We start from the raw sequence: 22,130 nt of genomic DNA on the forward strand, positions 1-22,130 counted from the left end.
TATAGTTTCTATAGACTAAGTAGCTCTCCATCGCAAAATCATCCATAGCCAAGGTCTACCTAGTTCAATGAAACATTTGGGTGAGAGAATCGTTTTAATACTGACCAGTTTGTTGAGAATGTGTTTCAGTTTATTGGGTAGGTTACTGTAAAGAGATTTCAGCAGCTAAGTATTCAGAAGAGGATTCTGAGCATGAAGAGATACTGAAGAGACAAAATCCAAACACTCTGCCTATCAAAAATTGATAAAAAATATCCGAACTAGGCTTCCTCCTTTCCATGGTTTAAAGATGAATGCCTCTTGAGTGAGATGGACTTTCTTTCGTCTCATTTGTTTATTACTGGCCTTGATAAGTCTCCTCAAACTCCTACATTTATATGCAAAAAGCTCTATCACTGTTTGGCCATTCAGAGATTATCTAGAAAGGAGTTTGAATCTACCCCCCTTGATGAACAAGTAATTAGCACGTCCATTATGGCTTCATAACATGTGGTAACATCAAATGTGTGCATGGAGGTTAATAGCAGGGGAAGATTGATGAGAAAAGAGGTTGAGTTATCGATCAACCAAAAGGAATTGATTCTTTTTCCATAAAATACTAGGGTATCTTTATGAAACAAAAAAGATATATTCTTAATTTCGAGAATAAAGCTACTAAGTACAAAGTTTAAAATACTAGTAATTTGAGAAAAAATGCAAGAATGCACATTGGTCAGCCAACGGAAAGAATTCTTATGACATTTGTAGGTACACATAAGAAAGGGGAGACCGGTTATGGTTGTACGTCCTAAGTTAAACGTGTTGAGTTTTTCAATAATGGAGGTGCTAATTGGCAATGTTAGTGGTATAAGACCAAGCAAATCCAAAATCATTAAACGACCTCAATTTGTCGGGTTTAAAACAATGTATGAGCTCATAAAAGATTTTCCTAGGCTTAATGAACTCAAAGGCTTTTGAGCAAAAAACAACATCAAAAAATCTCTTTGTGATAAGTCTTTTAGTACATAGAGAGTGTGACCTGTGTAAAAAGGTTGCGTACCCGTGGGAGCCATGCATGGGAAGTTTTGCCGAGCTAGAGGAGGTGGAACCATGAGATGATAGGTATTTGGCTTTTTTAAAAGAGCTTTTGGTAGAATCAGTCAGAAGGGTTTGTTTTAAGAAACCTTCGATAACTAGGGCCACGGGGGTATGCTTTATTTTGGGTAGAAAAGGAGAGTTGGGAGCCAAATGGGCAAGGTTACGGGCTGCCACAAGCAATTGTTCATGAAATAGAAAATAGACAATAAGTCTTGTTCGTGCTTCAAGCAGGAGAGAAGCAATCCAGACAATGAAGACATAAAATTGGGCTTTGGGGGATTCTAGCTTAAATAGGTTTTCGAGATTATGGATCATGAACCAGAGCACTTGATCGAGCCACATAATGGAAGAGAGCAGTCAGATCCTTCTCTAGTGGAGCAAGGGCACTTGATGTATGGGCGATGAATATTCCATAAGATTTTGAGATATTTTTTACCTGATTTATCGGTAGGAATGGCCTTGGTACGAAAGTACACATTGTGGCTAGCACATTTCGTTTGATCAAAGGAGTTTAGAGAGAAAAGAGAGAGGGTGCAGTTTAGATCAGTAGAGAGAAACTGCTTCCCCTGCCAAACAACAAATTTGCATTGGTCTACTGATTCGGAAGACAAGCTACAGAGAGTGGTAAGGGACTCTATGGTAAAAGGGGCCCTATGATTGAGAGATTCGAAGCCCCAGAGCTTATGAAAGGAACTAATTCAATCAAGCTCGAGTTGTTGCGGAGGAAAAGAGGAGAATTCTCAGAGAGGATTACTGGGAGAGGAATTAGTAGCAATAAAGTCTTGGGTGAGATTAGCGAGGACTTCTTTGTCAGCTGAATCCAGGCCATCAACATCCACTAGAGGGTTGTGGGAAACACATGCAATTTGTTATGGCAAAGAAATCACAGGGAGGTTGTTGACTAGAAGAAGCTTGTTGATGATGGCCTGGGAGAGACTTGTGATAAGATGCAATATCTTGATCATCAAACAAGTTAATGTCATTGAGTTGTTGTAGTAGGTTGTCGAAAGATGTTTGCAACATAAGGGTCCTTACGGGAAATCAAAAGTAATTGAAGCCAGCCATTGATGGATGCAATACAAAGTGCCGAGGGAGTATTGTTCTTCTTTTTCTCTTTTTCAAATTGAAAAATCTTGGTAAGAAACCCGTTATCTAGGAAACAAGCAAGAACTGCTTGGATCCCTGGAGCAGGTGGGGGGCAAATGTCGTTTCGAAAGCCAAATTGCGAGAGGACCTTATTCCAGCAGTCCTGCATAGGCTTGGCAAGAAGATAGAGTCAACGAGGAACATGATTAACCCGGCCAGAGGTTAACGGGATTTGCATGTGTGTGTAAAGCTTGCAAGTACATCAAGAAATCAAAGTTGAATCTTTCAGGTGTCGAATACTCCACGGGTGGGATCTACTTACCTGCCACCATCCAGAGAAAACCAGTTGTTAGGACAACAAAGGTTTAAAAGGGTAGACAGGTAATTTCTGCACATCCCGGCTTGTTATTGCTTTACCTAGGAGAAAGAGACCTATCCAGATTCATGGTGGGATATTAAAAAAGTAATGGAGGCAAAAAGAAATGTTTAGGGCAAAAGAAGTAGCCTTCCAAATACGAAGTATTAGTAAGGACAATACTTTTGAAAATCAATTGCCTAGCCTTCCATGTAGGAGGCACAAAATGTCATGAGAAAGGACAAAAGTAACATAGGACAGCGACGAGGCATACCATGGAAAAGGCATTCAAGGGGTTAGCTTTTTCATTCAAAAAGTGAGACACCCGAACATACAAGCCACTGCTCAATAGATTGTGTTATAGCCTAGTGCGAATTTTAGGGACAGGATGTGCATACCTTTTATGTGGGACCCATTAGTAATGATAACTATTTAACAGACAAACATTTAGCCTACCATATAGGAGGCGTGAAAATAAATTTATTTAGCCTACCATGTAGGAGGCATTAGAATGGAAAAAAAACCCAAGACCTAGCCTGCCATAGATTATATTACAAGAGTAGCGACCTAAAAAACGAGGCAGCCGAAATTACATCAACTGAAAATCTCAGTGTAAGCTAGATATACGCACATACACATACACATACACACACTTTTTTTAGTGAAATCTTTTATTTCTGTGTGGGAAACCCCAAAAAGAGGTAAAAACCCACCAATAGGTACAAAGAAAAAATTTATAAGTAAAGCCTCAGAGAAAAACTCATGAGGCAGCCCAGTACAAATTTACATATCCACTGGAGGAGAATCAAACAAAACATCCTTCCAGTTTCAGATTGTTTCTTTGTAAAAAGCGATGCAGTTGAGTAACTGCACCATCAAAAAAAACTAGCTATCTTTTGTCCTTGTGATTCTTCTTAATAGAAGCCGGAATTTTTGAATCACAGGGTCAAAAACCTGTTGTAACCAAGGATGAAAAGAATCCAGAGAAAAAGGAATATCTGCATCTTGAACAGAAATAGACTTTGGCACGATCATCACAGGCGAAGGAGCTGGATCAACATAAGTACCATATGAAGAAGGAGCTACATCAGATAAATCACGACTCATCGTTTCAGCTTCACTCCGAGTATCAACCTAAGATAAAACATGTACAGCATCTTGTATAATCCCCTCTTCAAGAGGAACATCCATATCCTGAGGAGGAGGAGGCTGGTGGTGCTTCTTGTCGCCATGGATAAGTATGCATGGCAGCCCAGATCAAAGCTCTATCACGAGAAGATTGGGGGGCATAAACCGATGCAAATTCAAAAATTTCCCCTTGAACAAGGCATTGAATAATAATCCATCTACCATGGCGATCATTGAGAGCCACAACAGGTTGAAGGTCATGCTTTACCAAAAAAGCCACACCAGAAAAGGACTGCTCTCCAGCATAGAAGGTATCATAACCAGCAAAATGGCCTATCTGACCAGCATACATATGCTGATTATGCTCTTGCAAAGCAACTATATCAGGCTGCAATTGCTTGATATACATCCAGACCAGTTTCCATTTGCGACCATCACACATTCCCTGTACATTGAGAGTAACACACTTCATATGATCAAGCATATTTACAGTTATGGGACAGGTATGTACAGCAACTAACGGGTTGTCTACGTCTGCATTTCCACCTCAATGTCCGGGCCTCTACCCTGGGATGAAGCATCAGCCCGAGGAGAGGACAAAAGTGCAGCAACTTCTTCAGGAAACAAGGTCCGATTTGCAGTCACAGCGGCCCAGGTCAAGCCAACACCAAAGTTTTCAGCAGGTGTTTTCCCATGAGAGGATGCACCACTCCAAGTCCGAGAAGGCAAAGGTCGCCTGGGGGAGATCACTTTGCGAGGAGTTTGCCATCCATTAGTCAAAAAAATTTCCCCCTTTCCCTGAGGTGGAGAGGACAAAGGCACAGGAAAAGAAGCATTACCATTTGAGACAGCCGGGGCTTTGCCTTTGTTTTGGACAGAGAAAAACTGTTTGACCCCTTTGTTTTTTACCATAGAAGAGGCATTTTCATTCTTATTCAAAGGCTGAACCATTTCAGCTTGCACTGGCATCCGTGGAGCTCGGGAAGGGCATTGTGAAGCCATGTGCCCAAATTGCTTGCATTCAAAGCAAGCACCTGCAAACAGCCCCCACTTGAGCTTGTAAAAGGCACTCCCCATGGAAACATTATTCACATTAACCGAATATGATGTTGGAGTGGGATGATCCGTATCCCACAAAATGCAGAAGCGATTCAAATTTCCATTGGGTCGCAGTGGACATACCACCTTACCGAGGGAAGCTGCAATTTTAGGTAGAAGAGAAGACAAGCATTGAGAAAAATCCACAACTTCTACCCAAATAGGGCAACGATGCCGAATCGATGCCGAATCAATGCCTAATAATCCCGGGTGGGAGACCAGGGCAGGACATGGACCATCTGCTGGCCATAGAAGAGAGGAGAATGCTCCAACAAAACCTGACAGTGCTCCTCATCAGCCATGATGATCTCAAAAAAGCCCCTCGCTGCATAATGAACTTTTTTGACATAAGAACCACCCAAGGTTCGAGACAACCAATTCCCAACATTTGCTACAGCATGCATCCGTTCTGGGAAGAAAATTATAATGGCATGCTTTGCATACTCCTTAACTGGATCAAATATATCATCCACTTCCACCATAATGCTAGTGGTGGAAAGTGGATCTTTCTAACCTTTGCAGGTGTCTTCAAACCCTTCATGCATGACCTCATAAACAAGCTGAACCTCAGCAGAGTCACGAAGGGAATCATCTGAATCCATCACCTATTTTTGTTTCTTGTTGGAAACTGACTTGTCTTTGTGAAAGGTTTTCTCATAGGAATAATCCACCATTTGAGTTAAGGAAAAGGCTTGGAAGCAGCAACGCTTTACAAGGAGGAAAGCAGAGCAGGTACAAAACTGTATGGATTTTTCCTAGCTGTACGGACAAAATCGTATGGATTTTTGACAGTACGAAAAAAAATTTATGATAGCAAAAATGTACGGTTTTTCCCAACTATACGGACAAAAGTGTACGGACTATACGGACAAAACTAAATGGATTTTTCATGGCTATATGGACAAAATCGTACGAATTTTTGACACTACGATTTTTTTTTTTTGGGGAATTTTTTGACAGAGCGTACGGACACAAAACGGGCGTCAAACGGAACCTCGAGGGCATCAAATTGAGGGAGAAACAAGTAGCTGCAGTGTGGGAGCACAAGGGCTAGCATGGGATCTCTCTCTCACACCTTGAGACTAGAACTACACACACACACTTTTTTTGTGGGAAGAAATCTTTTATTGGTGTAAAATAATTACATTCATAGTTACTTCGAAAGTGGAGTAACTACTACTCAACTGAAAATCTCAGTATAAGCTGTATATACATCGTGATCAATCAAACAAGTCTGAATACAATCATAGAATGATTGTTGCAGAGGTCGTTTGAAAAAGACAAAAGATGAAAATAGGGGATTACCCAAGACTCTATGATTTATGTCCATCCATAGAGTCCACAGTGCCCAGTAGCGTACCCATACAAAAAATAGGTCAAAACCCTGTCTAGCTGGATGAAAACCAAACAACCAGAAAAACCTGCCAAAAGTAACAGTAGGAAATCTCGCTCGAAGCCTCTGTCGGATGAGAGCGATGAAATCACAAGTGTGTGGACAGTGCGAGAAGATGTGAAGCACAGATTCAGCATAGTGTAGACATATGTGGTAAACAGCTGGAGGAATATGTCTATGTGCGAGTAACTAGCCAGATGGAAAAATGCCAAGTAGGACTCACCAAAGGAAAAGCTGTTGCCGAAGAGGAACTTTATAATACCAAAGGAGACACAATCGCTTTCTCCACCACTTTAGTGGGCGATCCATATGCCAAACAGAATTTGCTCTGTCAGAAATCCAAGGCGGAAATAATAACACTTTATACAAAGATGACACTGCGATATGTGAGAGCTTCAAAGGACGGGCTGAAGAGGAAGAAGAATGTAAAATCCAATCCTCAAGCCTATTCTGAAGTTCCAAACGAGGTACCGGCAAGAACGGTTAAAGCATTGCTGAAATCCGATGCCATAAAGGACGATAGTGAGCTCCCAAACCATATTTGCTAGCAGCCATAGAAAAGGATAAAAGAGTGCCATCATCTTGAAGTACATCCGCCATAGATTAAATACCTTTGAAAGAGAGAAAATAAGAATGTCTGGGTTCTTGTATGGCCAAAGAAGGGTGGAATACTTTAGACCAATAAATATTATCAGCCCTCAAAGAATTTCCCGACAAAAAATCCTGGCCATTCCATTCCAAGTGGGATAAAATATGTTTCCAATCAAGAAGCAGACGAGAGACAAAAGGGCAGCCTCTGATTTTGAGCCAAATAGGAAATCCCACTGGTAGGCTGCCAATGCCCAAAAGCAGAAGTATCAATATGTAATAAAAGAGAGCGGATCATGAAAGCCCAAGGCTGATCTCCTTGCATAAACTGCAACATCATTTTTCCTCTGTGAGCAAGTAGATGCATTTGAATATTGAAAATGTTCAGACCCCCGTGCATCTTTGGAGAGTAGAGACGATGCATAGAAAGTAATCTGAGACTTTTCTTGCCATTTTTTGAACACCAGAAAATTTCCATGATAGCAGACATAAAGGAAACCAGATCTGCCTTAGTGAACATGATGAGAGGCAGATAAAATTGTATATATGCTATCAAAATGGATTGTGTTATTCACAAACGAACATGTAGTGGCCAAGTTGCAAGCTTCCAATATTCAAGTTTTTCCCTCAACTTTGTGAGCACCCAATCAGTTTGTTGAGAATGGGTGAGTCCCCAACCTAGAGGATAGCCAAGATGTCGAATCAATTGAGAAGTGGGAACAATTTCCCTAGGCCACAAAAGACTATGCCATTCATGAGCATGCAACAGCAACAATTTTGATTTCTGAAAATTGACCCAAAGACTTGCAGCCAATCCATATGTAGAAAGAGCCTGCATAATCATGGATAGATCACTCTGAGTATTTTTTGGGGTAAAGAAAGAATCATCAGCATATGCTTGAGCAATCATGCTACGGCTGCCAAGAATCTCCAAGCCGTGCAACTGGTCAGTGTCCAAAAGGTGGTCCAGATATTGAAGCATTGGATGAGTGGCTATGGCAAAAAGTAAAGCACTTAGGGGACATCCTTGCCGAACAGAACAACCAAGAGTCCAGGTTGTAGAAATATCCCCTGAAAGTATGCAGGCAGCTTTACTATCTTGATATAGCCAAGTGATAACTTGCTGCATTTTTGTGCCAAATCCCAATGCCTGCATAGTCGATGAAATAAAATCCCACTGAACAATATCAAAAGCTTTGGCAATATCAACTTGCAATAGCAAAACATCCTGCTGCATGTATTTGGCATATTCAATTCCAACATAGGCATTAGCAATGTTATCTGTGATATACCTACGCAGAATAAAACCATATTGCGTAGGATGCAACCCATCATGTAAAAACCCCTATAGCCGATCGACAATCATTTTGGTAGTAACTTTGTAAATGACTGGCATAAGGGTGATAGGTCTCCAGTTAGCCAAAGATTCACAAATTTGCTTTTTTGGAAGGAGTTTAAGAAGACCTCTCTTCCATGTGTCTGGCATTTTCTGATTTTGCCAAGCAGCGTTCACCATATGCAGCAATGTATGCTTCAAAAGAGGCCAATATTCTAGAAAAAACTCAACTGTAAGACCATCCCATCCTAGAGATTTCCATCTACCACAGGATTTGATTGCATCTGACAATTCCCTTTCAGTAAAAGGTTCCTCCAATTCCAAAGCTTGAGTAGTGGAAATAATAGAAGAAACATGCTGTAACAGTAAATTTCTTGCAGACAGAACCTGCTGCGAGGGAGGAACTGCAGAACCAAACTGCTGAGAGAAATGATGCACACAAACAGAAGCAAGCTGTGACCGTGAGGTAGTCCATGAACCATCAGGTAGAAGCACTGTGCGAATTTCTGTTTTTAATCTCTCCTGATGCAAGCTTTTGAAAAATTGTTTGGAAGAGTAGCCTTTATCTGTAAAGGCTCTTTGTCTTGCTCTAGTCTCCCATTTAGCAAGTTTCCTGTGATCATTGAGTTGAAGACAATGTCTAGCTTGGCATAGTGTTGTTTGCTCATGCAGGGACAACAAACGAAGATGGCTGAGTTCGGTGAGGTCCTAACAAGTGAATTTGGCCTGAGCAATAGTTTCCCTCAGAGTCTTCATGTAAGACTTGCCATAACCTCTAATCACAACTTGCATTTTGGAAACAAAAGAATCCCATGTATTATCAATATCAATATGGCTGTGAGAAGACAGAGAATGAGATGCTTCAGTAACCATGGCCTTGAAAGCAGCATGTTGCAAATAGCTATTGTTCACGATCAGATGTCGCCTTTGTGGCAATCTATCATTTGGCATATCATAAAAGGATAACCTCAACCATAGAGGTGCATGATCTGAATGTACAAAGGCATAGTCAATCCACATTTTGCATGTAACATCACCATTTTGTTGCGGAGCTACACTATACCATCGATCCAGACGTGCCTGATAAGAAGAAAGGGCATTATGTTGGAAGGTGTATCCGGGTGACAAAGGCTGCAATTCCTTCCAAAGATCAACCGAATCAAGATGCATCAGTAATTGAGACCATGCATGCCTTTCAGGGGTTAACATATGAGTATGTCCGGAGGTATTGTCACCCTGTTGCGGAGCATTATTGAAATCCCCACATATAAAGGCATGATATCTCCATGGATATTGTTGCATGGCATCCCAAATTGCAGTTCTTTCTCCAAAGGATTGAGGTGCATAGACAGAAGCAAATTCAAACACCTCTCCTTGAATGATGCATTGAAGAATAAGCCATCTGCCTTGATTGTCATTTAAAGCAATAACTGGCTGAAACTCATGTTTGATCAGAAAGACTTACCCTGAGAAAGAGTGCTCCCCAGCATAGAAAATATCATAGCCACAGTAGTGACATGTCTTTCCTGCATAGATATGTTGGTTGTGTTCTTGTAATGCCACTATGTCAGGCTGAAATCTATTGATATATAGCCACACAAATTTCCATTTCCTACTGTCACACATCCCCTGGACATTAAGCGTAAAACATTTGATATGAGCAGTCATATTTACAGATCTTTATAGTAAAATAACAGCTATGTACAACACCAACTTTCATGATGTCAGCCCTGCATTTCTATCTCAGGGTCAAGGCCTCTTCCCTGAGAAGAAATATCCACCCGAGGAGTAGACAGCAAAGCAACAACCTCTTCTTCAGGGAAGAGTGTTCTGCTAGCTGTCACTGCAGCCCATGTGATCCCACCTCTGGGGAGTTTCCACTAGAAGACGCACCATTCCAAGTGCGAGGGGGTGGAAGTCTTTGAGCAGAAATAACTTTTCTTAGACTTTGCCATCCATCAATTGGAGGTTTCGGTCCTTTTGTTGAGGGTTGAATAGCAGGAGGTGAATGTGAAGAAACATTCCCATTTGAAACCACTGGAGCTTTGCCTTTATCCTGAGTTCCGAAAAACTGTCTACTTCCTTTGTTTTTATTTCCAATAGAGGTCGGAGCATCCTTAGTAGGCATTTGAAGAGGCAAAGTAGCAGGAGGCATTTTATGCTGATTCATTGGACACTGCGAAGCCATGTGTCCAAATTTTTTGCAGTCAAAGCAAGCCCCTGCAAATAATCCCCATTTCAATTTATAAAAGGCACTTGCCATGTCGACATTGTTCGCCGTGACTGAATAAGAGTTTGGTGTGGGATTATCAGTATCCCAGAGAAGGCAAAATCGATTCGAGTTGCCATCAGGCCGTGGTGGGCAAACCACTTTGCCTGAAGTCACTGCAATTTTAGGCAAGAGTGAAGCCATGCATTGCGGGAAGTCTACAACTTCAACCCAGACCAGACATCGGTGTCGGATCAAAGAATCCCTTGTGGGAGACCATGGCAATACGTGCACCATTTGCTCTCCAAAAGAGAGGGGCGAATGTTCCAAAAGCATTTGCCTGTGAATCTCATCTACCATAATGACCTCAAAAAACCCGTAGCTGCATAGTGTACCTTGCGAACAAACGAGCCAGCCAGTGTGTGGGTCAACCAGTTGCCTACCTCTGCAACAGGTGGCATCCAACCTGGGAAAAATAAAATGACTGCATTTTTGGCATATTCTTTAACTGGATCCACAATTTCATCCACTTCAACCATGAGGCCAACCGATGGAACCGAGTCTTTCCACTCTTTCCTTGTGTTTGCAAATCCTTCATGCATGACATCATAGACCAGTTGTGCCTCAACAGAATCATGTACCGGGTCATGCTGACCCTCAGCTTGCTTTTGCTTCTTGCAATGAACTGAACGATCCTTTTGAAAAGTTTTTTCATAGGAATATTCAGCCATATCTTTGGAAGAAGGTGGAACCTAGAAAGGATGTAAGGAAGAACTGCAATAAATACCCGTACTTCAGAATGCGGCCCTCCAAGTGGGGCAAGTAGTAGGCCTGCCATCTGTCTCAACCCAATCCACTGGCAAGGCTCCATCGATCTTGTGCACTCTGCATGCACTCGCTTTAAGATGACTAACCATCTAAGCTAACCTATCCTCTGGAAGCTTTTTAAAAGCTTTCCAGGCACCACAGTGGAGGCAGGTCCCATCTCCCAACTGGACCACCACATGTAGTGAGAGGCACGTAGTGGTCTACCATGCTCATCCAAAATGCTATCGTTCCATATGAGTGGCTGCTTATCAATCTGTTCGCGAGAGGAAGGGGCAACCCTCTAAAGAGTACTCCTGAAGTTGGCCGATGCTTTCAGGATAGCAGCCATTAGAGGGGAGGAAAGAGATTTGAGATGGAGTGAAGTGAAGATCAATCTGGTACTATCCATCCAATCTCGAAGACGGTGTACATGAGTGTATGCTGCGAATAAAAAAGTCCTTCCTTGGCTCCTGTCCAGGCTTAAGTCCCCTCATCACCATCTTGTAGTAGAGCAAGGCCCTACATTGTAAATCTGGATGAATTATATTGAGTGTCTCCCAAGCCACTCTGGCTGTAAGATCCTATGTGCCATCAAGCCAACCTTCTATTAATGCTTGAAAGATTTCATACAAGACAGCAGCCCCGAAGGTGATGAGTATGGAAAAAACCGGAAAAGGCTAAAAGAATAAACAGGTCTGTTCCAAAGAAACCCAGCTCACTGCCTAGGGGATCTCTGGTACTAGGGCTAACAGCCAAGTGGGAGGAACTATACAACCAGCGAATCCCTTGCGGGGTGAAGATGTAAAAAACTCATGCAGGCCAAGCCTTGTAGAACCGAGCACGCCTCTCGATAGTCGCTCTGGAGCCTAGAGCCCCATGCTCCCAGGTGGATCGTAGTGTGTATATGATATCCTGCCAGAGGGCGACTAGGATAGCCGAGGGTGGAACCGGGTGCTTACCCATCAAGAGACTGGAATGAGCCACCCAAATGTTCCATGCTGTGATGCTAGCTACCACCTCCCAAACGTTTTCCTCCCTAGGAGAAGGAGGAGCTAGGCTGTGAGGAGGGAGTGCCTCGTGGAGTGCCACCCTCTGGATGCTTTAACCCTGTATCCGGTAGGCTGGGGAGATCTCATCAATCTGAAACGTGTGTCCTCCCGCTATCAACCAAGCCACCATCTCCCAGGTGTAGTCTCTCTGAAGGCTCTACATACGTGTCATGATCTTGAGGGCTCTCATCCAGATCCTCGCTACGCTACGACAGCTCCACAGGCAGTGCGGGATAGTCTCTAGGAGACCATCTCAGCAGCAATGGCATTGCCATAGTTTTTTCCATACGTTACCATACGCATACGTCATACGAGTACGGAAGTATGATTGGAGTATGGTTCAGCCCTTGGGGCTGAAACATACGTGACCCTAGTTTTATCCAAAAAATTTCAGAAAAATATAGATTGATCATTGATCATTGTACACATTAAATTGACACAGAGGTATTAAACTGAAACTTGAAACTTGTATAATTGTATTAATTTTAAAGTCGTCAATCATGAGTCATGAGTCATGAGTCGTGAATCGTGATTCTTCATTCATGAAAGACTCCAGCCTCCAGAGACCGTAGTCATCTGGATTCTAGATTTTGATACATCATAGATGGAATCATAGATCATAGATCAATAATCAATACTACACCAAATTTCAAAAGGTCCAAAACATCATGATCAAACTTCAAACGAAGTAGGTACACCGTATTAGTAACTACACCAAAACATGAAAGGCAAAACATCATAAAGAAAAGGCTGCCAGTGTGCCACAGCCTCAAGCTGCATCTTCATTCTCATCCTCTTGCTCATCCTCATCCTCATCATCATCTGCATCAATGCCTGCACCCTCCTCATCCTCCTCCTCCTCCTCATCACTATCATCCTCATCTGCCTCGCCATGGAACTCCAAAAGACTAGAGCTGCTTGAAGCTGCAGCAACATCCATCGTTCCTGGAAGTGTAACAATAGGGGCTGCAATGTCTTCTCCCTCTGTATCTGCTTGCCTCGCTAGCAGCCTATCATCATCCTTCTCCTTGTTGATCATTTCTAGGGTCACTTCTATCTTCTCAAATCCCCTTTCCTTGATTTTGGAAATGAGACGCAAATTAGTATGGATGTATACTTCTCGGTATTCTTTGGAAGCAGCCTATTCCTTCTTTTAGTATGGATAAGAGAGAATGTGCTCCAATTCCTCTCACAAGGAGAAGCACATGTGCCTTGCGAGAGCACTCGAAGAGCTAACCGCTGTAAATTTGGTGTGTGAGCCCCAAATGTCTCCCACCATTTCACCCCTTGGTGCATTCTCTTTTCATCCTTTGCAATCGCACGAGCAAATGTGCCTGACATGGATTTGTAAATATCCAACTCATCACATAAGGTGTTGGCTGTCAACATCATACTTGGTGTACCGCTCTATGGCATCCATCCACCCATCGTGCACCTCCTTGTCACTATCTGGATTTTTCTCTCTCCAAATAGGATGGAGAACAAACGCTGCCGCATGCAATGGAGAATGCATCATATTCCACCTGTCAACACATAAGGCTCTAACATCAGCCAGCTTTGAGGATTCAATCCCATCAATAGTTGCCATCTTCTCGACCATCCGATCAGTGAGTTCATATACAAGTCCCATGGTAGCCCCTTCCCTATCAGCCAGGCGAAGGATCTTCAAAATAGGTGCACAAAGCTTCACAATGAGTCTTGCATCTTGCCAAAATGAAGCACCCAATATAATAGAAGACACCTGTTGTGCTTTCACAGTGCGTGACACCTTCTTCTTGCAATACTCATCACTGACAACCATGCGACGCAATCCATTGTATACCCTCTCATCCAACAAGTTTGCTAACATGATAAACATGTAAGCAAACCGTGTTTGTGCTGGCTTCACCAATTCCTTCTTGCTGAATTTTCTATACATTGCTAACACGGTGTGTTTCCGGGTAACAAATGTCACAATCATGTTAGCATGTACCAACACTGGCTTTACCCATGGAAGCTTTCCAATGTCCTCAAACAAGAGGTCAAGGCAATGGCATGTGCATCTAGTATAGAAAATGTGATGCCACTCTTCCTCCACCAATTCTCCTGCCCGCACACAGTTAGATGCATTGTCCATACACATCTGCACCACATTTTCAGCCCCAACATCAAGAATGGCATCTTTCAGTATCCCAAAGATGTACTCCCCTGACTTATACTGCCCACTTGTGTCCACGGACTTCAAGAAGGCTGAACCATATATGCATGAGACCATAATATTGATTATAGGCCAGCGTCGAGTGTCAGACCAACCATCACAAGTTATGGTGCAGCCATATTTTTTCCACCTATCCCGAAACTGTAGCATCTCTTGATCTATGCATACTGCTTCATTAGTTAGCTCCGTTGTGCGAAAAACATTGTAGGATGGAGGCTTGAAGGTAGGCCCAACTTGGCCAATGGCACGAACCATCTCCAAAAAATAAGGGCTCCTCACCTTCCAATGAGGAATATCCTCTGCAAAGAAAAAACGACGGAGAGCAATGTATGCATCCTTCCGTGCTTGTGACTCCCATGCCTTTTCCAAGGTTCCCTTTGACGTCTTCAACTTCTTTTGCTTTGGCTCATATGCACTGCCAGATGCATTTCCACTTGCAGTACCACTCACTGAGGCATCTCCCAAATCAGCCACATCTTCAACAAGCTGTTTTGCAGCAGTTTTTAGGGCCACCTTTGCCTGCAATCTTCGACAAGTATCTTTCACATTTTCAGGAGGAGCAGTACACTTGTCAACCCCCAAGCCTGTGAGCCCAAGAAAATGTGCCCTTATACGGGTCGGTCCTCCATCCCATGAATGAGGGCAATATTTACATTTACAAGTGAATTGGCCCTTCCCCAAAGGCTTCAAGGCCTCTACAAATTCCCATTCTGGTCCTTTTTGTCTTCCCATTTGTAGATCTGCAAGCTGCAAATTTGCAAAAGAGGGCAAATAAGGCATTGGGCAAAGGAACAATTTCCAAAGAGGGCTGGCTTGAAGTCCTTGCAGGCTGCTCTGTTAGATGGCATCAACTAAAGAGAGAGCACTTGCTGCAAAACAGGAAAAAAAAGCAGCCATTGCATTTACCTTGACACTTGGAGCAGGTAGAGCGTAGAGGCAAGCTGCGGGCTGCAACTGTACGGTGACCACTCACCTCCAAAGCAAGTATAAGAGGGCAAAGGGCTGTCTAAATAGAGGGCAGCAAGGTGCTGAAGAAGAGGGCAAACTGAAGAACTTAGAAGAGTGAAGGGCTGAGGGGACTCGGGAGTCGGGACTGAAGAAGAGGGCAGCACTGAGCAAGGTGCAGAAGAAGCTTAGAAGAGGGCAAAGGGCTGCAGCCTGCCTAAATAGAAGCAAACGTCAGCCTAAATAGGCTCTTGAGGCAGCAATGGTCGGTGTGCAGCGGCCAGCCTGCAAGCAGAGTGTCGGTCGACGGTGAACACTAGGGAAGCCTTCACAAGGATGTCATACGTACTACGGATTCGAATTTCGAACATCGCAGCCCAGCAACAATATAAGGTACGCATCTCGATTTTTTAACCCCCAAAAAAAGTCACGTACGGAAATCCGTACGGACGTCCGTACGTACGGCCGTACGGAATCCGTACGAAAAAACCAACCGTACGCGTACGGATGCAACCTTGGGCATTGCCCCTCCACTCGCATCTGCTCCAACCACGGTCCGATGGTGGGCAAGCCTCTGTGGGCGGCCAGCTAGAAGAAGTAGGATATCATCCTCGGCCGCAAACTGAACCATAACCGCGTCCAAAACGTGGAATGAACATCCCGGGGCACTCCTTGGGTCACCCAATGTCTCTCCCTCGGGGGGTCTACCTCGACGAGTCCATCTAAAGCCTCCTACCTATCCGTGTGGTGTAGGAAAAGAAGGGAACCTCGTCCACCTGCTCGGCTAGGCCGCCCATGGAATGCCAGTACCACTCTCCTAGATCCCACTGGACCTCCCTCAAAGGTCTACCCTCCCACAGTCAAAGGCGCCATCTAGGGGCATCTTGCTCTAAAATACTGGGAGGGTCAATGTGCCACTGCTTCCCCAAACGTCCCACCACTTTGATCATCTGTCAGTGAATCCCATCAAGACTCCCATCCATCTCAGGGTTTCTCTCAGTGAGTGGCTGAAGTAGGCCTCCAGGTCGTACACGGAGGAAGTCCGGGTGTGTGCTGCCTCGCTACATCAACATCCTCAGGGGGACACCAGTACGAGAAAACTGCCCCAAGCATCTGCTATCTTTGCATGCGGGAAGTCCCCCCCACCAAGACTCAGGAATGGCTAAGTCAATGTCGCTCATCCGCTGCCCTGTCCGTCGCAAATGCGCGCCTTGCCTCTGCCTCCATAGGCAATCTACTCTATCGGCCAAAGGACCCGGCCGGAGAACTGTCCCATTGTGCCCAACCAATGTGAGTTCACTGACCGAGTATACGCCCCTCCTGATCTCTGATCTCTGGGTGCCACATAAGGGACTGACGCTCAAACTCCTCTGTGCATATGAGTAGAGGCTAGAGCACGAATGAGACCGTGTGGAGGCCCCTCATCAAGGGGGAACCCTTCCCCGTAAGGGGGGCCTCTGAGAAGATCCATCTGTGTGAAGGCTGCCAGTGTCCCCCGATTCGTGGGGTGGTCCTTAGAAGCCCTCGGTGTGAGAGGAGCTTCCAAGGCTCTGCACCTCGGGTGAGGCCGCGAAGAACCAACTTGCCCGGGAGGGCACTGCTCTGCATCTCCAGATCAATGATACCCAAGCCTCCCAGTGCTTGCGGCATGATCAACCCGGGCTCTAGTGTTCCTCGTGCTGTCGGAACCTGCCCAAAGGAAGTTTCGAACCAACCGTCGGAGCTGTCCAATGCATCCTCTGTGAAAGCACCAGCAGGAGGCGATATACAAGGCCATGGCAAGAAGGACCTAGTTTCCCACTAAGGCGCGACTTGCTAGAGAGAGTTTGGTCGAGCTCCAGTAGAGAAGCTTGCGTTGAACACTCTCAAGGACCGGGGCGATCTACTGCTCTGCTGTAATGTCAATATCAACCTGGCATTCAAGGTATCTCGTTGTTTAGCCCCGTGTAATCCATCTGAAGCCAAAGTCCCTCCCCCACTCACGAATCTCCTGTTTCTCCTCAAAGCTTGTGAAGAAACCTATTGATTTTGTCCAGTTGATCCGTGCACCCGAGGCCTCACAGTAGATAGCCAGGGCGCCCCTGACTCTCTCCAAACTCATGGTGGTGCCCTCAACATACAAGGCCATGTCACCTGCAAACTCCAAGTCAAGTAGCTCCTCCTCCTGTCTGATTGGGAGCCTCAATCCGGTGAGGCCCGCCACCTGTGATCTCAAGTAATAGCCCAAAGCCTCCGCCACAAACAAGAAGAGGAAGGGAGCGAGTGGGCAGCCTTGGCGGACAGAGCAAGAGAGAGGAAAGGCCTCGCCCATGTGTCCTGCGATAAGCATCTGACTAGAGCTCCCCGCATAGAGCGCGGAAACTCCTGTGACCCATCTGTCTGAGAAACCGAATCTCCGCATAGTACCATCCAGGAAGGACCACTCCACCCTGTCGTAGGCCTTCTCAAAATCCTAGAGAAGGATGGCTTGCGGTTGTGACTCCTCCCCGGATCAATCCACTACCTCCCAGAACATGAAGATGTTGTCCAGGATGCTACGCTCCTGGACGAACCCGGTCTGTGTGTCATGGATGATGTCAGTAAGATGGAGCCGTAACTGCAAGCTCAAGACCTTGGTGAGGATCTTGTATGCATTATCAAGCAGAGTGATTGGTCTCCACTGTCAAATGTCTGACCTATCTCCCCCTTTCGGGATCAAACAAATCCACCCCCTACTCAAGGACTGCGGGAGGGAGCGTGTGTCAATTATCTCATGGCAAGCTAAACGGAAAGGGGTGGAGATAATGTCCTAGAAGTTCCGGAGATAATCCTCGCCCGGACACTTGTGGGTTGGGAGAGCCTTGAGGGCTTCCCAGAGCTCCTCATCTGTGAAAGGCTCCTCCATTCTACTGCATAAATCCTACGAGACTACTGTCAGAATGTGATTCCAAACTACCTCTAGGGCCACAAGATGAGCTAGGGTCATCCTCTCCGTCTGAAAGAGCAGGTCTAAGATCTGTTGCGGGTTAGTATGCATGATCCCTTGCAAATCACGTAGACGTTGAAGCTGTGCGCCTACCGATTGGGGCCCAGTGGTTTGAAAAAACTACTTCGTCATCCTGTCCCCCTGCTACACCCACCGGTCCTGTGAGGAGTGACAGGAGAACTCAGCCCGCCGAATCTCCGTGTCCTGAAGATCAAGGCGAGCGCTCTCGAACCTGTCGCTAAGCCACCACTGAGAACCTAGGTACTGCTCCCTGAGCTGCTCTATGGAGGCAAGGTCTCTCCTCAAAGCCCGCTCATGCTCCTGAAGAGTCCTCTACCTAATGGCGTGAGCCTGCAACTCCTCACTGCTCGTCTCAATCTCATCGGCCACCCACACAGCCCAGCCATCGCACGGTGAAACCGGCCTCTAATCACTCAGAGGGCAGTGGAACTAAACCTTTAATCACTTCAGCACTTATTTACAGCTCACAAAGCATATATCACAACCATTAACCATTGCATGATCACCATTTGGCATTTACCCATTTGTTCACAAACAAAACCACTGAAAAAGGGATGGAGGCTAGAATGCCCCTGCTCAACAGACATAGACAAGTGCACCCGATTGGCCCCAAACACCGTGGCGCCCCTTTCGGTATTTCTTTATATTTCACAGTGAAATGATTACAAGTTGCATCTGGGAGACCTTCCCTGCAACTGAGCACGCAGCCCAATTCACTAAGCCTTCGCAAGGCTTTCAAGCATATAACACCATCACATAAGTGCACTTAACCCGTAGGCTCAACCCAAAGGCATTCTCTTTTCCGAGTGCAATTCCATTGGCTGTCCAGATGCAATCACACACTGCACCCCAGCTGCACTCTCTTTGAGTGGTTTCCAGATGGCATTCACAAAGCTTTTCAAAGCTCCAAAATAAAATCAGCAAAGTACCCAACCAAAGAATGACTCGTATAGCACTGCCTGGGCACCTGTGAGCCAAGAAAGAGGCGGCACACGAGGCCAACCAATAGCTTATGGCAAAAAGAAATTGCAGTAGCAAAATCACAACTCACCAAGCCCTGAAAACTCGAACCAAGTCCTCAATCGCCAAGAGGACATAGTAGCCAATGCCCAATTGCATTCTCAGCCAAAGAGGAGTGCAAAGGCATGAAGAAAGAGCATTTACAAGAACCGACCAGCAAGAATTCCACTGAAAAATGCGAAAAGAAGCACTTCTGTCGCGAAGAAGTGGGAGTTCTTGGGCTCAAAAGAAGCGTGCTTCAGAGAGGAATGCATTGAGAAGGTTTTGGAGAAGTTTCATCGCCGGAAAGTCCTCCGAAACTGAGAAAAACCAGTCAACCAGCGCGTCGGACCACTCGAAATTCAACAGAAAGCTGTAGCTTTGCAAGAGGAGAGGCCCAAGAGGCGGTAGAAGCAAAAAGGTCCAGAAAAAGCCACTTTTGCAAATTCGACCAGCAAAAGAAGTGCTCAGCTCTGCCCGTTCTACCAAACGCACGGAGGGAAAAGCATATCACTACGAAGGGGAGGCAGAGGGGAAGCCATCGAGCCAAACGGAAGTCGAGGAATCCAAACGGGTGAGGAGTTATGAAGAAAAACGGAATTCAGCTGAAGGAGGCTGAAAAACCAGTCCAAAATCTCAACAAAGGGAGAAGATGAGAGAGAAAACCACATGTGAAGTTTAGAAGGCCCAGGAAGGTCCAGGAATGGCAAAGGAGCATGTAGAAGGCACTAGAGCCACCTGGAACTCTAGGGGGGCCACTGAAGGTACATGGCCCTCTAGGGGGCCCATTAAAAATGCCACATCATCATTTCCCAACAACCACTCTTTTAATTCCTTGGAATGCCTTTGGGCCTAGGGATTAATTACGCTTATGTACTAGGCACCATGCCGCGTTTAATTACACATTATTAAGCCCACGCTTGGACTTTTAAAACCAAAGTTGTCACGGTCTTGTAGTACATTAAAGTACTTAGAATTTCACGCCCCCGTGACATACCCCTCTCTTGAAACAGCAAACCACAGTTTGCTGCCCCAAAACACAGGAGCGAGCATGAAATATAGCATAAAAGAGTATACAAGAAAGCCGCAGCTATAGTATACAGAGACAGTGAAAATATGGCTAGGAGAGGCATGCATCCATCCATATATACTGCTCAAAATCTATGTGATCCTCGGCGATCAATAGTCAAGATGCATCAATATCATGAAGTCTCACAGCAGAAATACTGTCAGCTCAGTATCTCGGATGAAACATACAGTGTCATCAAGCGACCTCATGAAATCACAGTGAGCCCGTCTGTACTGAGGGAGTGGAGGTGCTACCCCCCTCTCGAACATCAGGTAATGCTCCAGACGCTCGCTCTGCTGAACTACCTGTAGGAGCCCGGACCGCAGTCGGCTCTAATTGGAAAGCATCAAGGTAAAGCTGCAATATCCCAGGTGAATCTGCCAATTCACCTTCCTCCATCCATTTCGCATCAAGTGATGGGTAATTTTGAAATTTTACCAAGTAGCGACGGATAACTTTACCCTTGAGCTTTCTATCTCTGTGTGCCAGAATCTGCTCTGGGACCAGAAGTTCATCCTGTTCTTCCACTTCAGGCTGCACCTCATCAGGTACATCCTCGGGAATATCTCCATGATATTGCTTTAATAAACTCACATGAAAGGCATTATGTATCTTCCAATGCGGAGGCAACTTCAGCCTGTAAGCTACCTCGTTTATCTTTTCAGAAACCTGGAAAGGACCATAGTAACGCATGTTCAGCTTTGTGTACAACCTTTCCTTGCCTTTCTTATTTTTCAGCCTTGCCTTTTGAAAACGCAGCAAAACCCAATCACCTTCTGTGAATACCAATTCCCTGCGGTGCTTATCTGCTGCTCTTTTCTGCTTGTCTTGACTTCTTTGCAAGGCATATTTGATCTTCTTGTAAGCCTCTTCAAGGCTTTCCACAAAAAGATCAGCTTCGAAGATTTTCTCTTTTGTATGCAAAATGGGAGGTATCTTCCTGGCACCTTCCACTATTTCAAAAGGTGCTTTACCTGTGGATGTGTGCACCGTATTATTGTAAGCATATTCCAGCAAAGGCAAATAATGCTCCCATTTGCTTTTGTGGTCTGAGACATAGCATTTAAACATATCCAAGATGGTAGAGTTTTCCTGCTCTGATTGTCCATCAGACTGAGGGTGAAAAGATGACGAAAAATTCAGCGTAGTGCCCATATTTTCAAACAGTCCTCTCCAAAAGAGGCTGGTCATCCTTGGATCTCTATCACTGATTATGGATTCAGGCATCCCATGATACTTGAAGACATGCTGCAAAAACAATTTGGCCATTTGATCTGCTGTAATTTTCTTTCTTACTGGCACAAAGTGGGCTTGTTGCTAAACCTGCAAATTATTGTCCACAATCCATCATGTCCAGTAGGAGTACGTGGAAGATCAAACACAAAATCCATAGCTATGCTTTGCCATGGTCTATCCGGAATTGGCAAAGGGTGTAACAACCCAGGTGCCTTCTGCCTGTCAAACTTTACTTTCTGACAAACCATGCATGTTCTCACATATTCTTCCACATCTTTCCTCAAAGATGGCCAATAAAAGTATTGCTCCACTGCTGTAATTGTTGCTGTAATTCCCCTATGTCCTGCATATGGAGGAGCATGACTTTCCATTATGACTTTCTGTCACATTTGATCAGTGACACAGAGTCGTCCATGCATCAAAATGAAACCCTCTTTCAACATATAGTGATCATGCCTTTGACCATCAGAAAGCTGATCATAAATAGTTGAAAAATCAGCATCATTGACATACTGACACATTGTTGTAAGCAATGCTCACTGCTGAAACACTGGGTTTCTTGGAGACTGCTT

The 22,130-nt window shown here is 44.8% G+C and overlaps 2 protein-coding genes across 2 annotated transcripts in view; one reads left to right on the top strand and one right to left on the bottom strand.

The window, feature by feature from the left end:
- Window positions 1-22,130, top strand: part of LOC147888441 (Sodium Bile acid symporter family) — a 266,247-nt gene that overhangs the window by 190,618 nt on the left and 53,499 nt on the right. The window lies entirely within an intron of this gene.
- On the bottom strand, window positions 13,490-15,070 carry LOC147888442 (uncharacterized). The gene has a single exon (XM_087392118.1). It carries the CDS (start codon window positions 15,053-15,055, stop codon window positions 13,490-13,492), a length of 1,566 nt encoding a protein of 521 aa, XP_087248244.1. The 5' UTR covers window positions 15,056-15,070.

Source organism: Dipteris shenzhenensis, chromosome 21 (assembly GCF_047967505.1).
Source record: "Dipteris shenzhenensis isolate YYH24624 ecotype China chromosome 21, Dip_SZ_1.0, whole genome shotgun sequence".
Lineage (NCBI taxonomy): Eukaryota > Viridiplantae > Streptophyta > Polypodiopsida > Gleicheniales > Dipteridaceae > Dipteris > Dipteris shenzhenensis.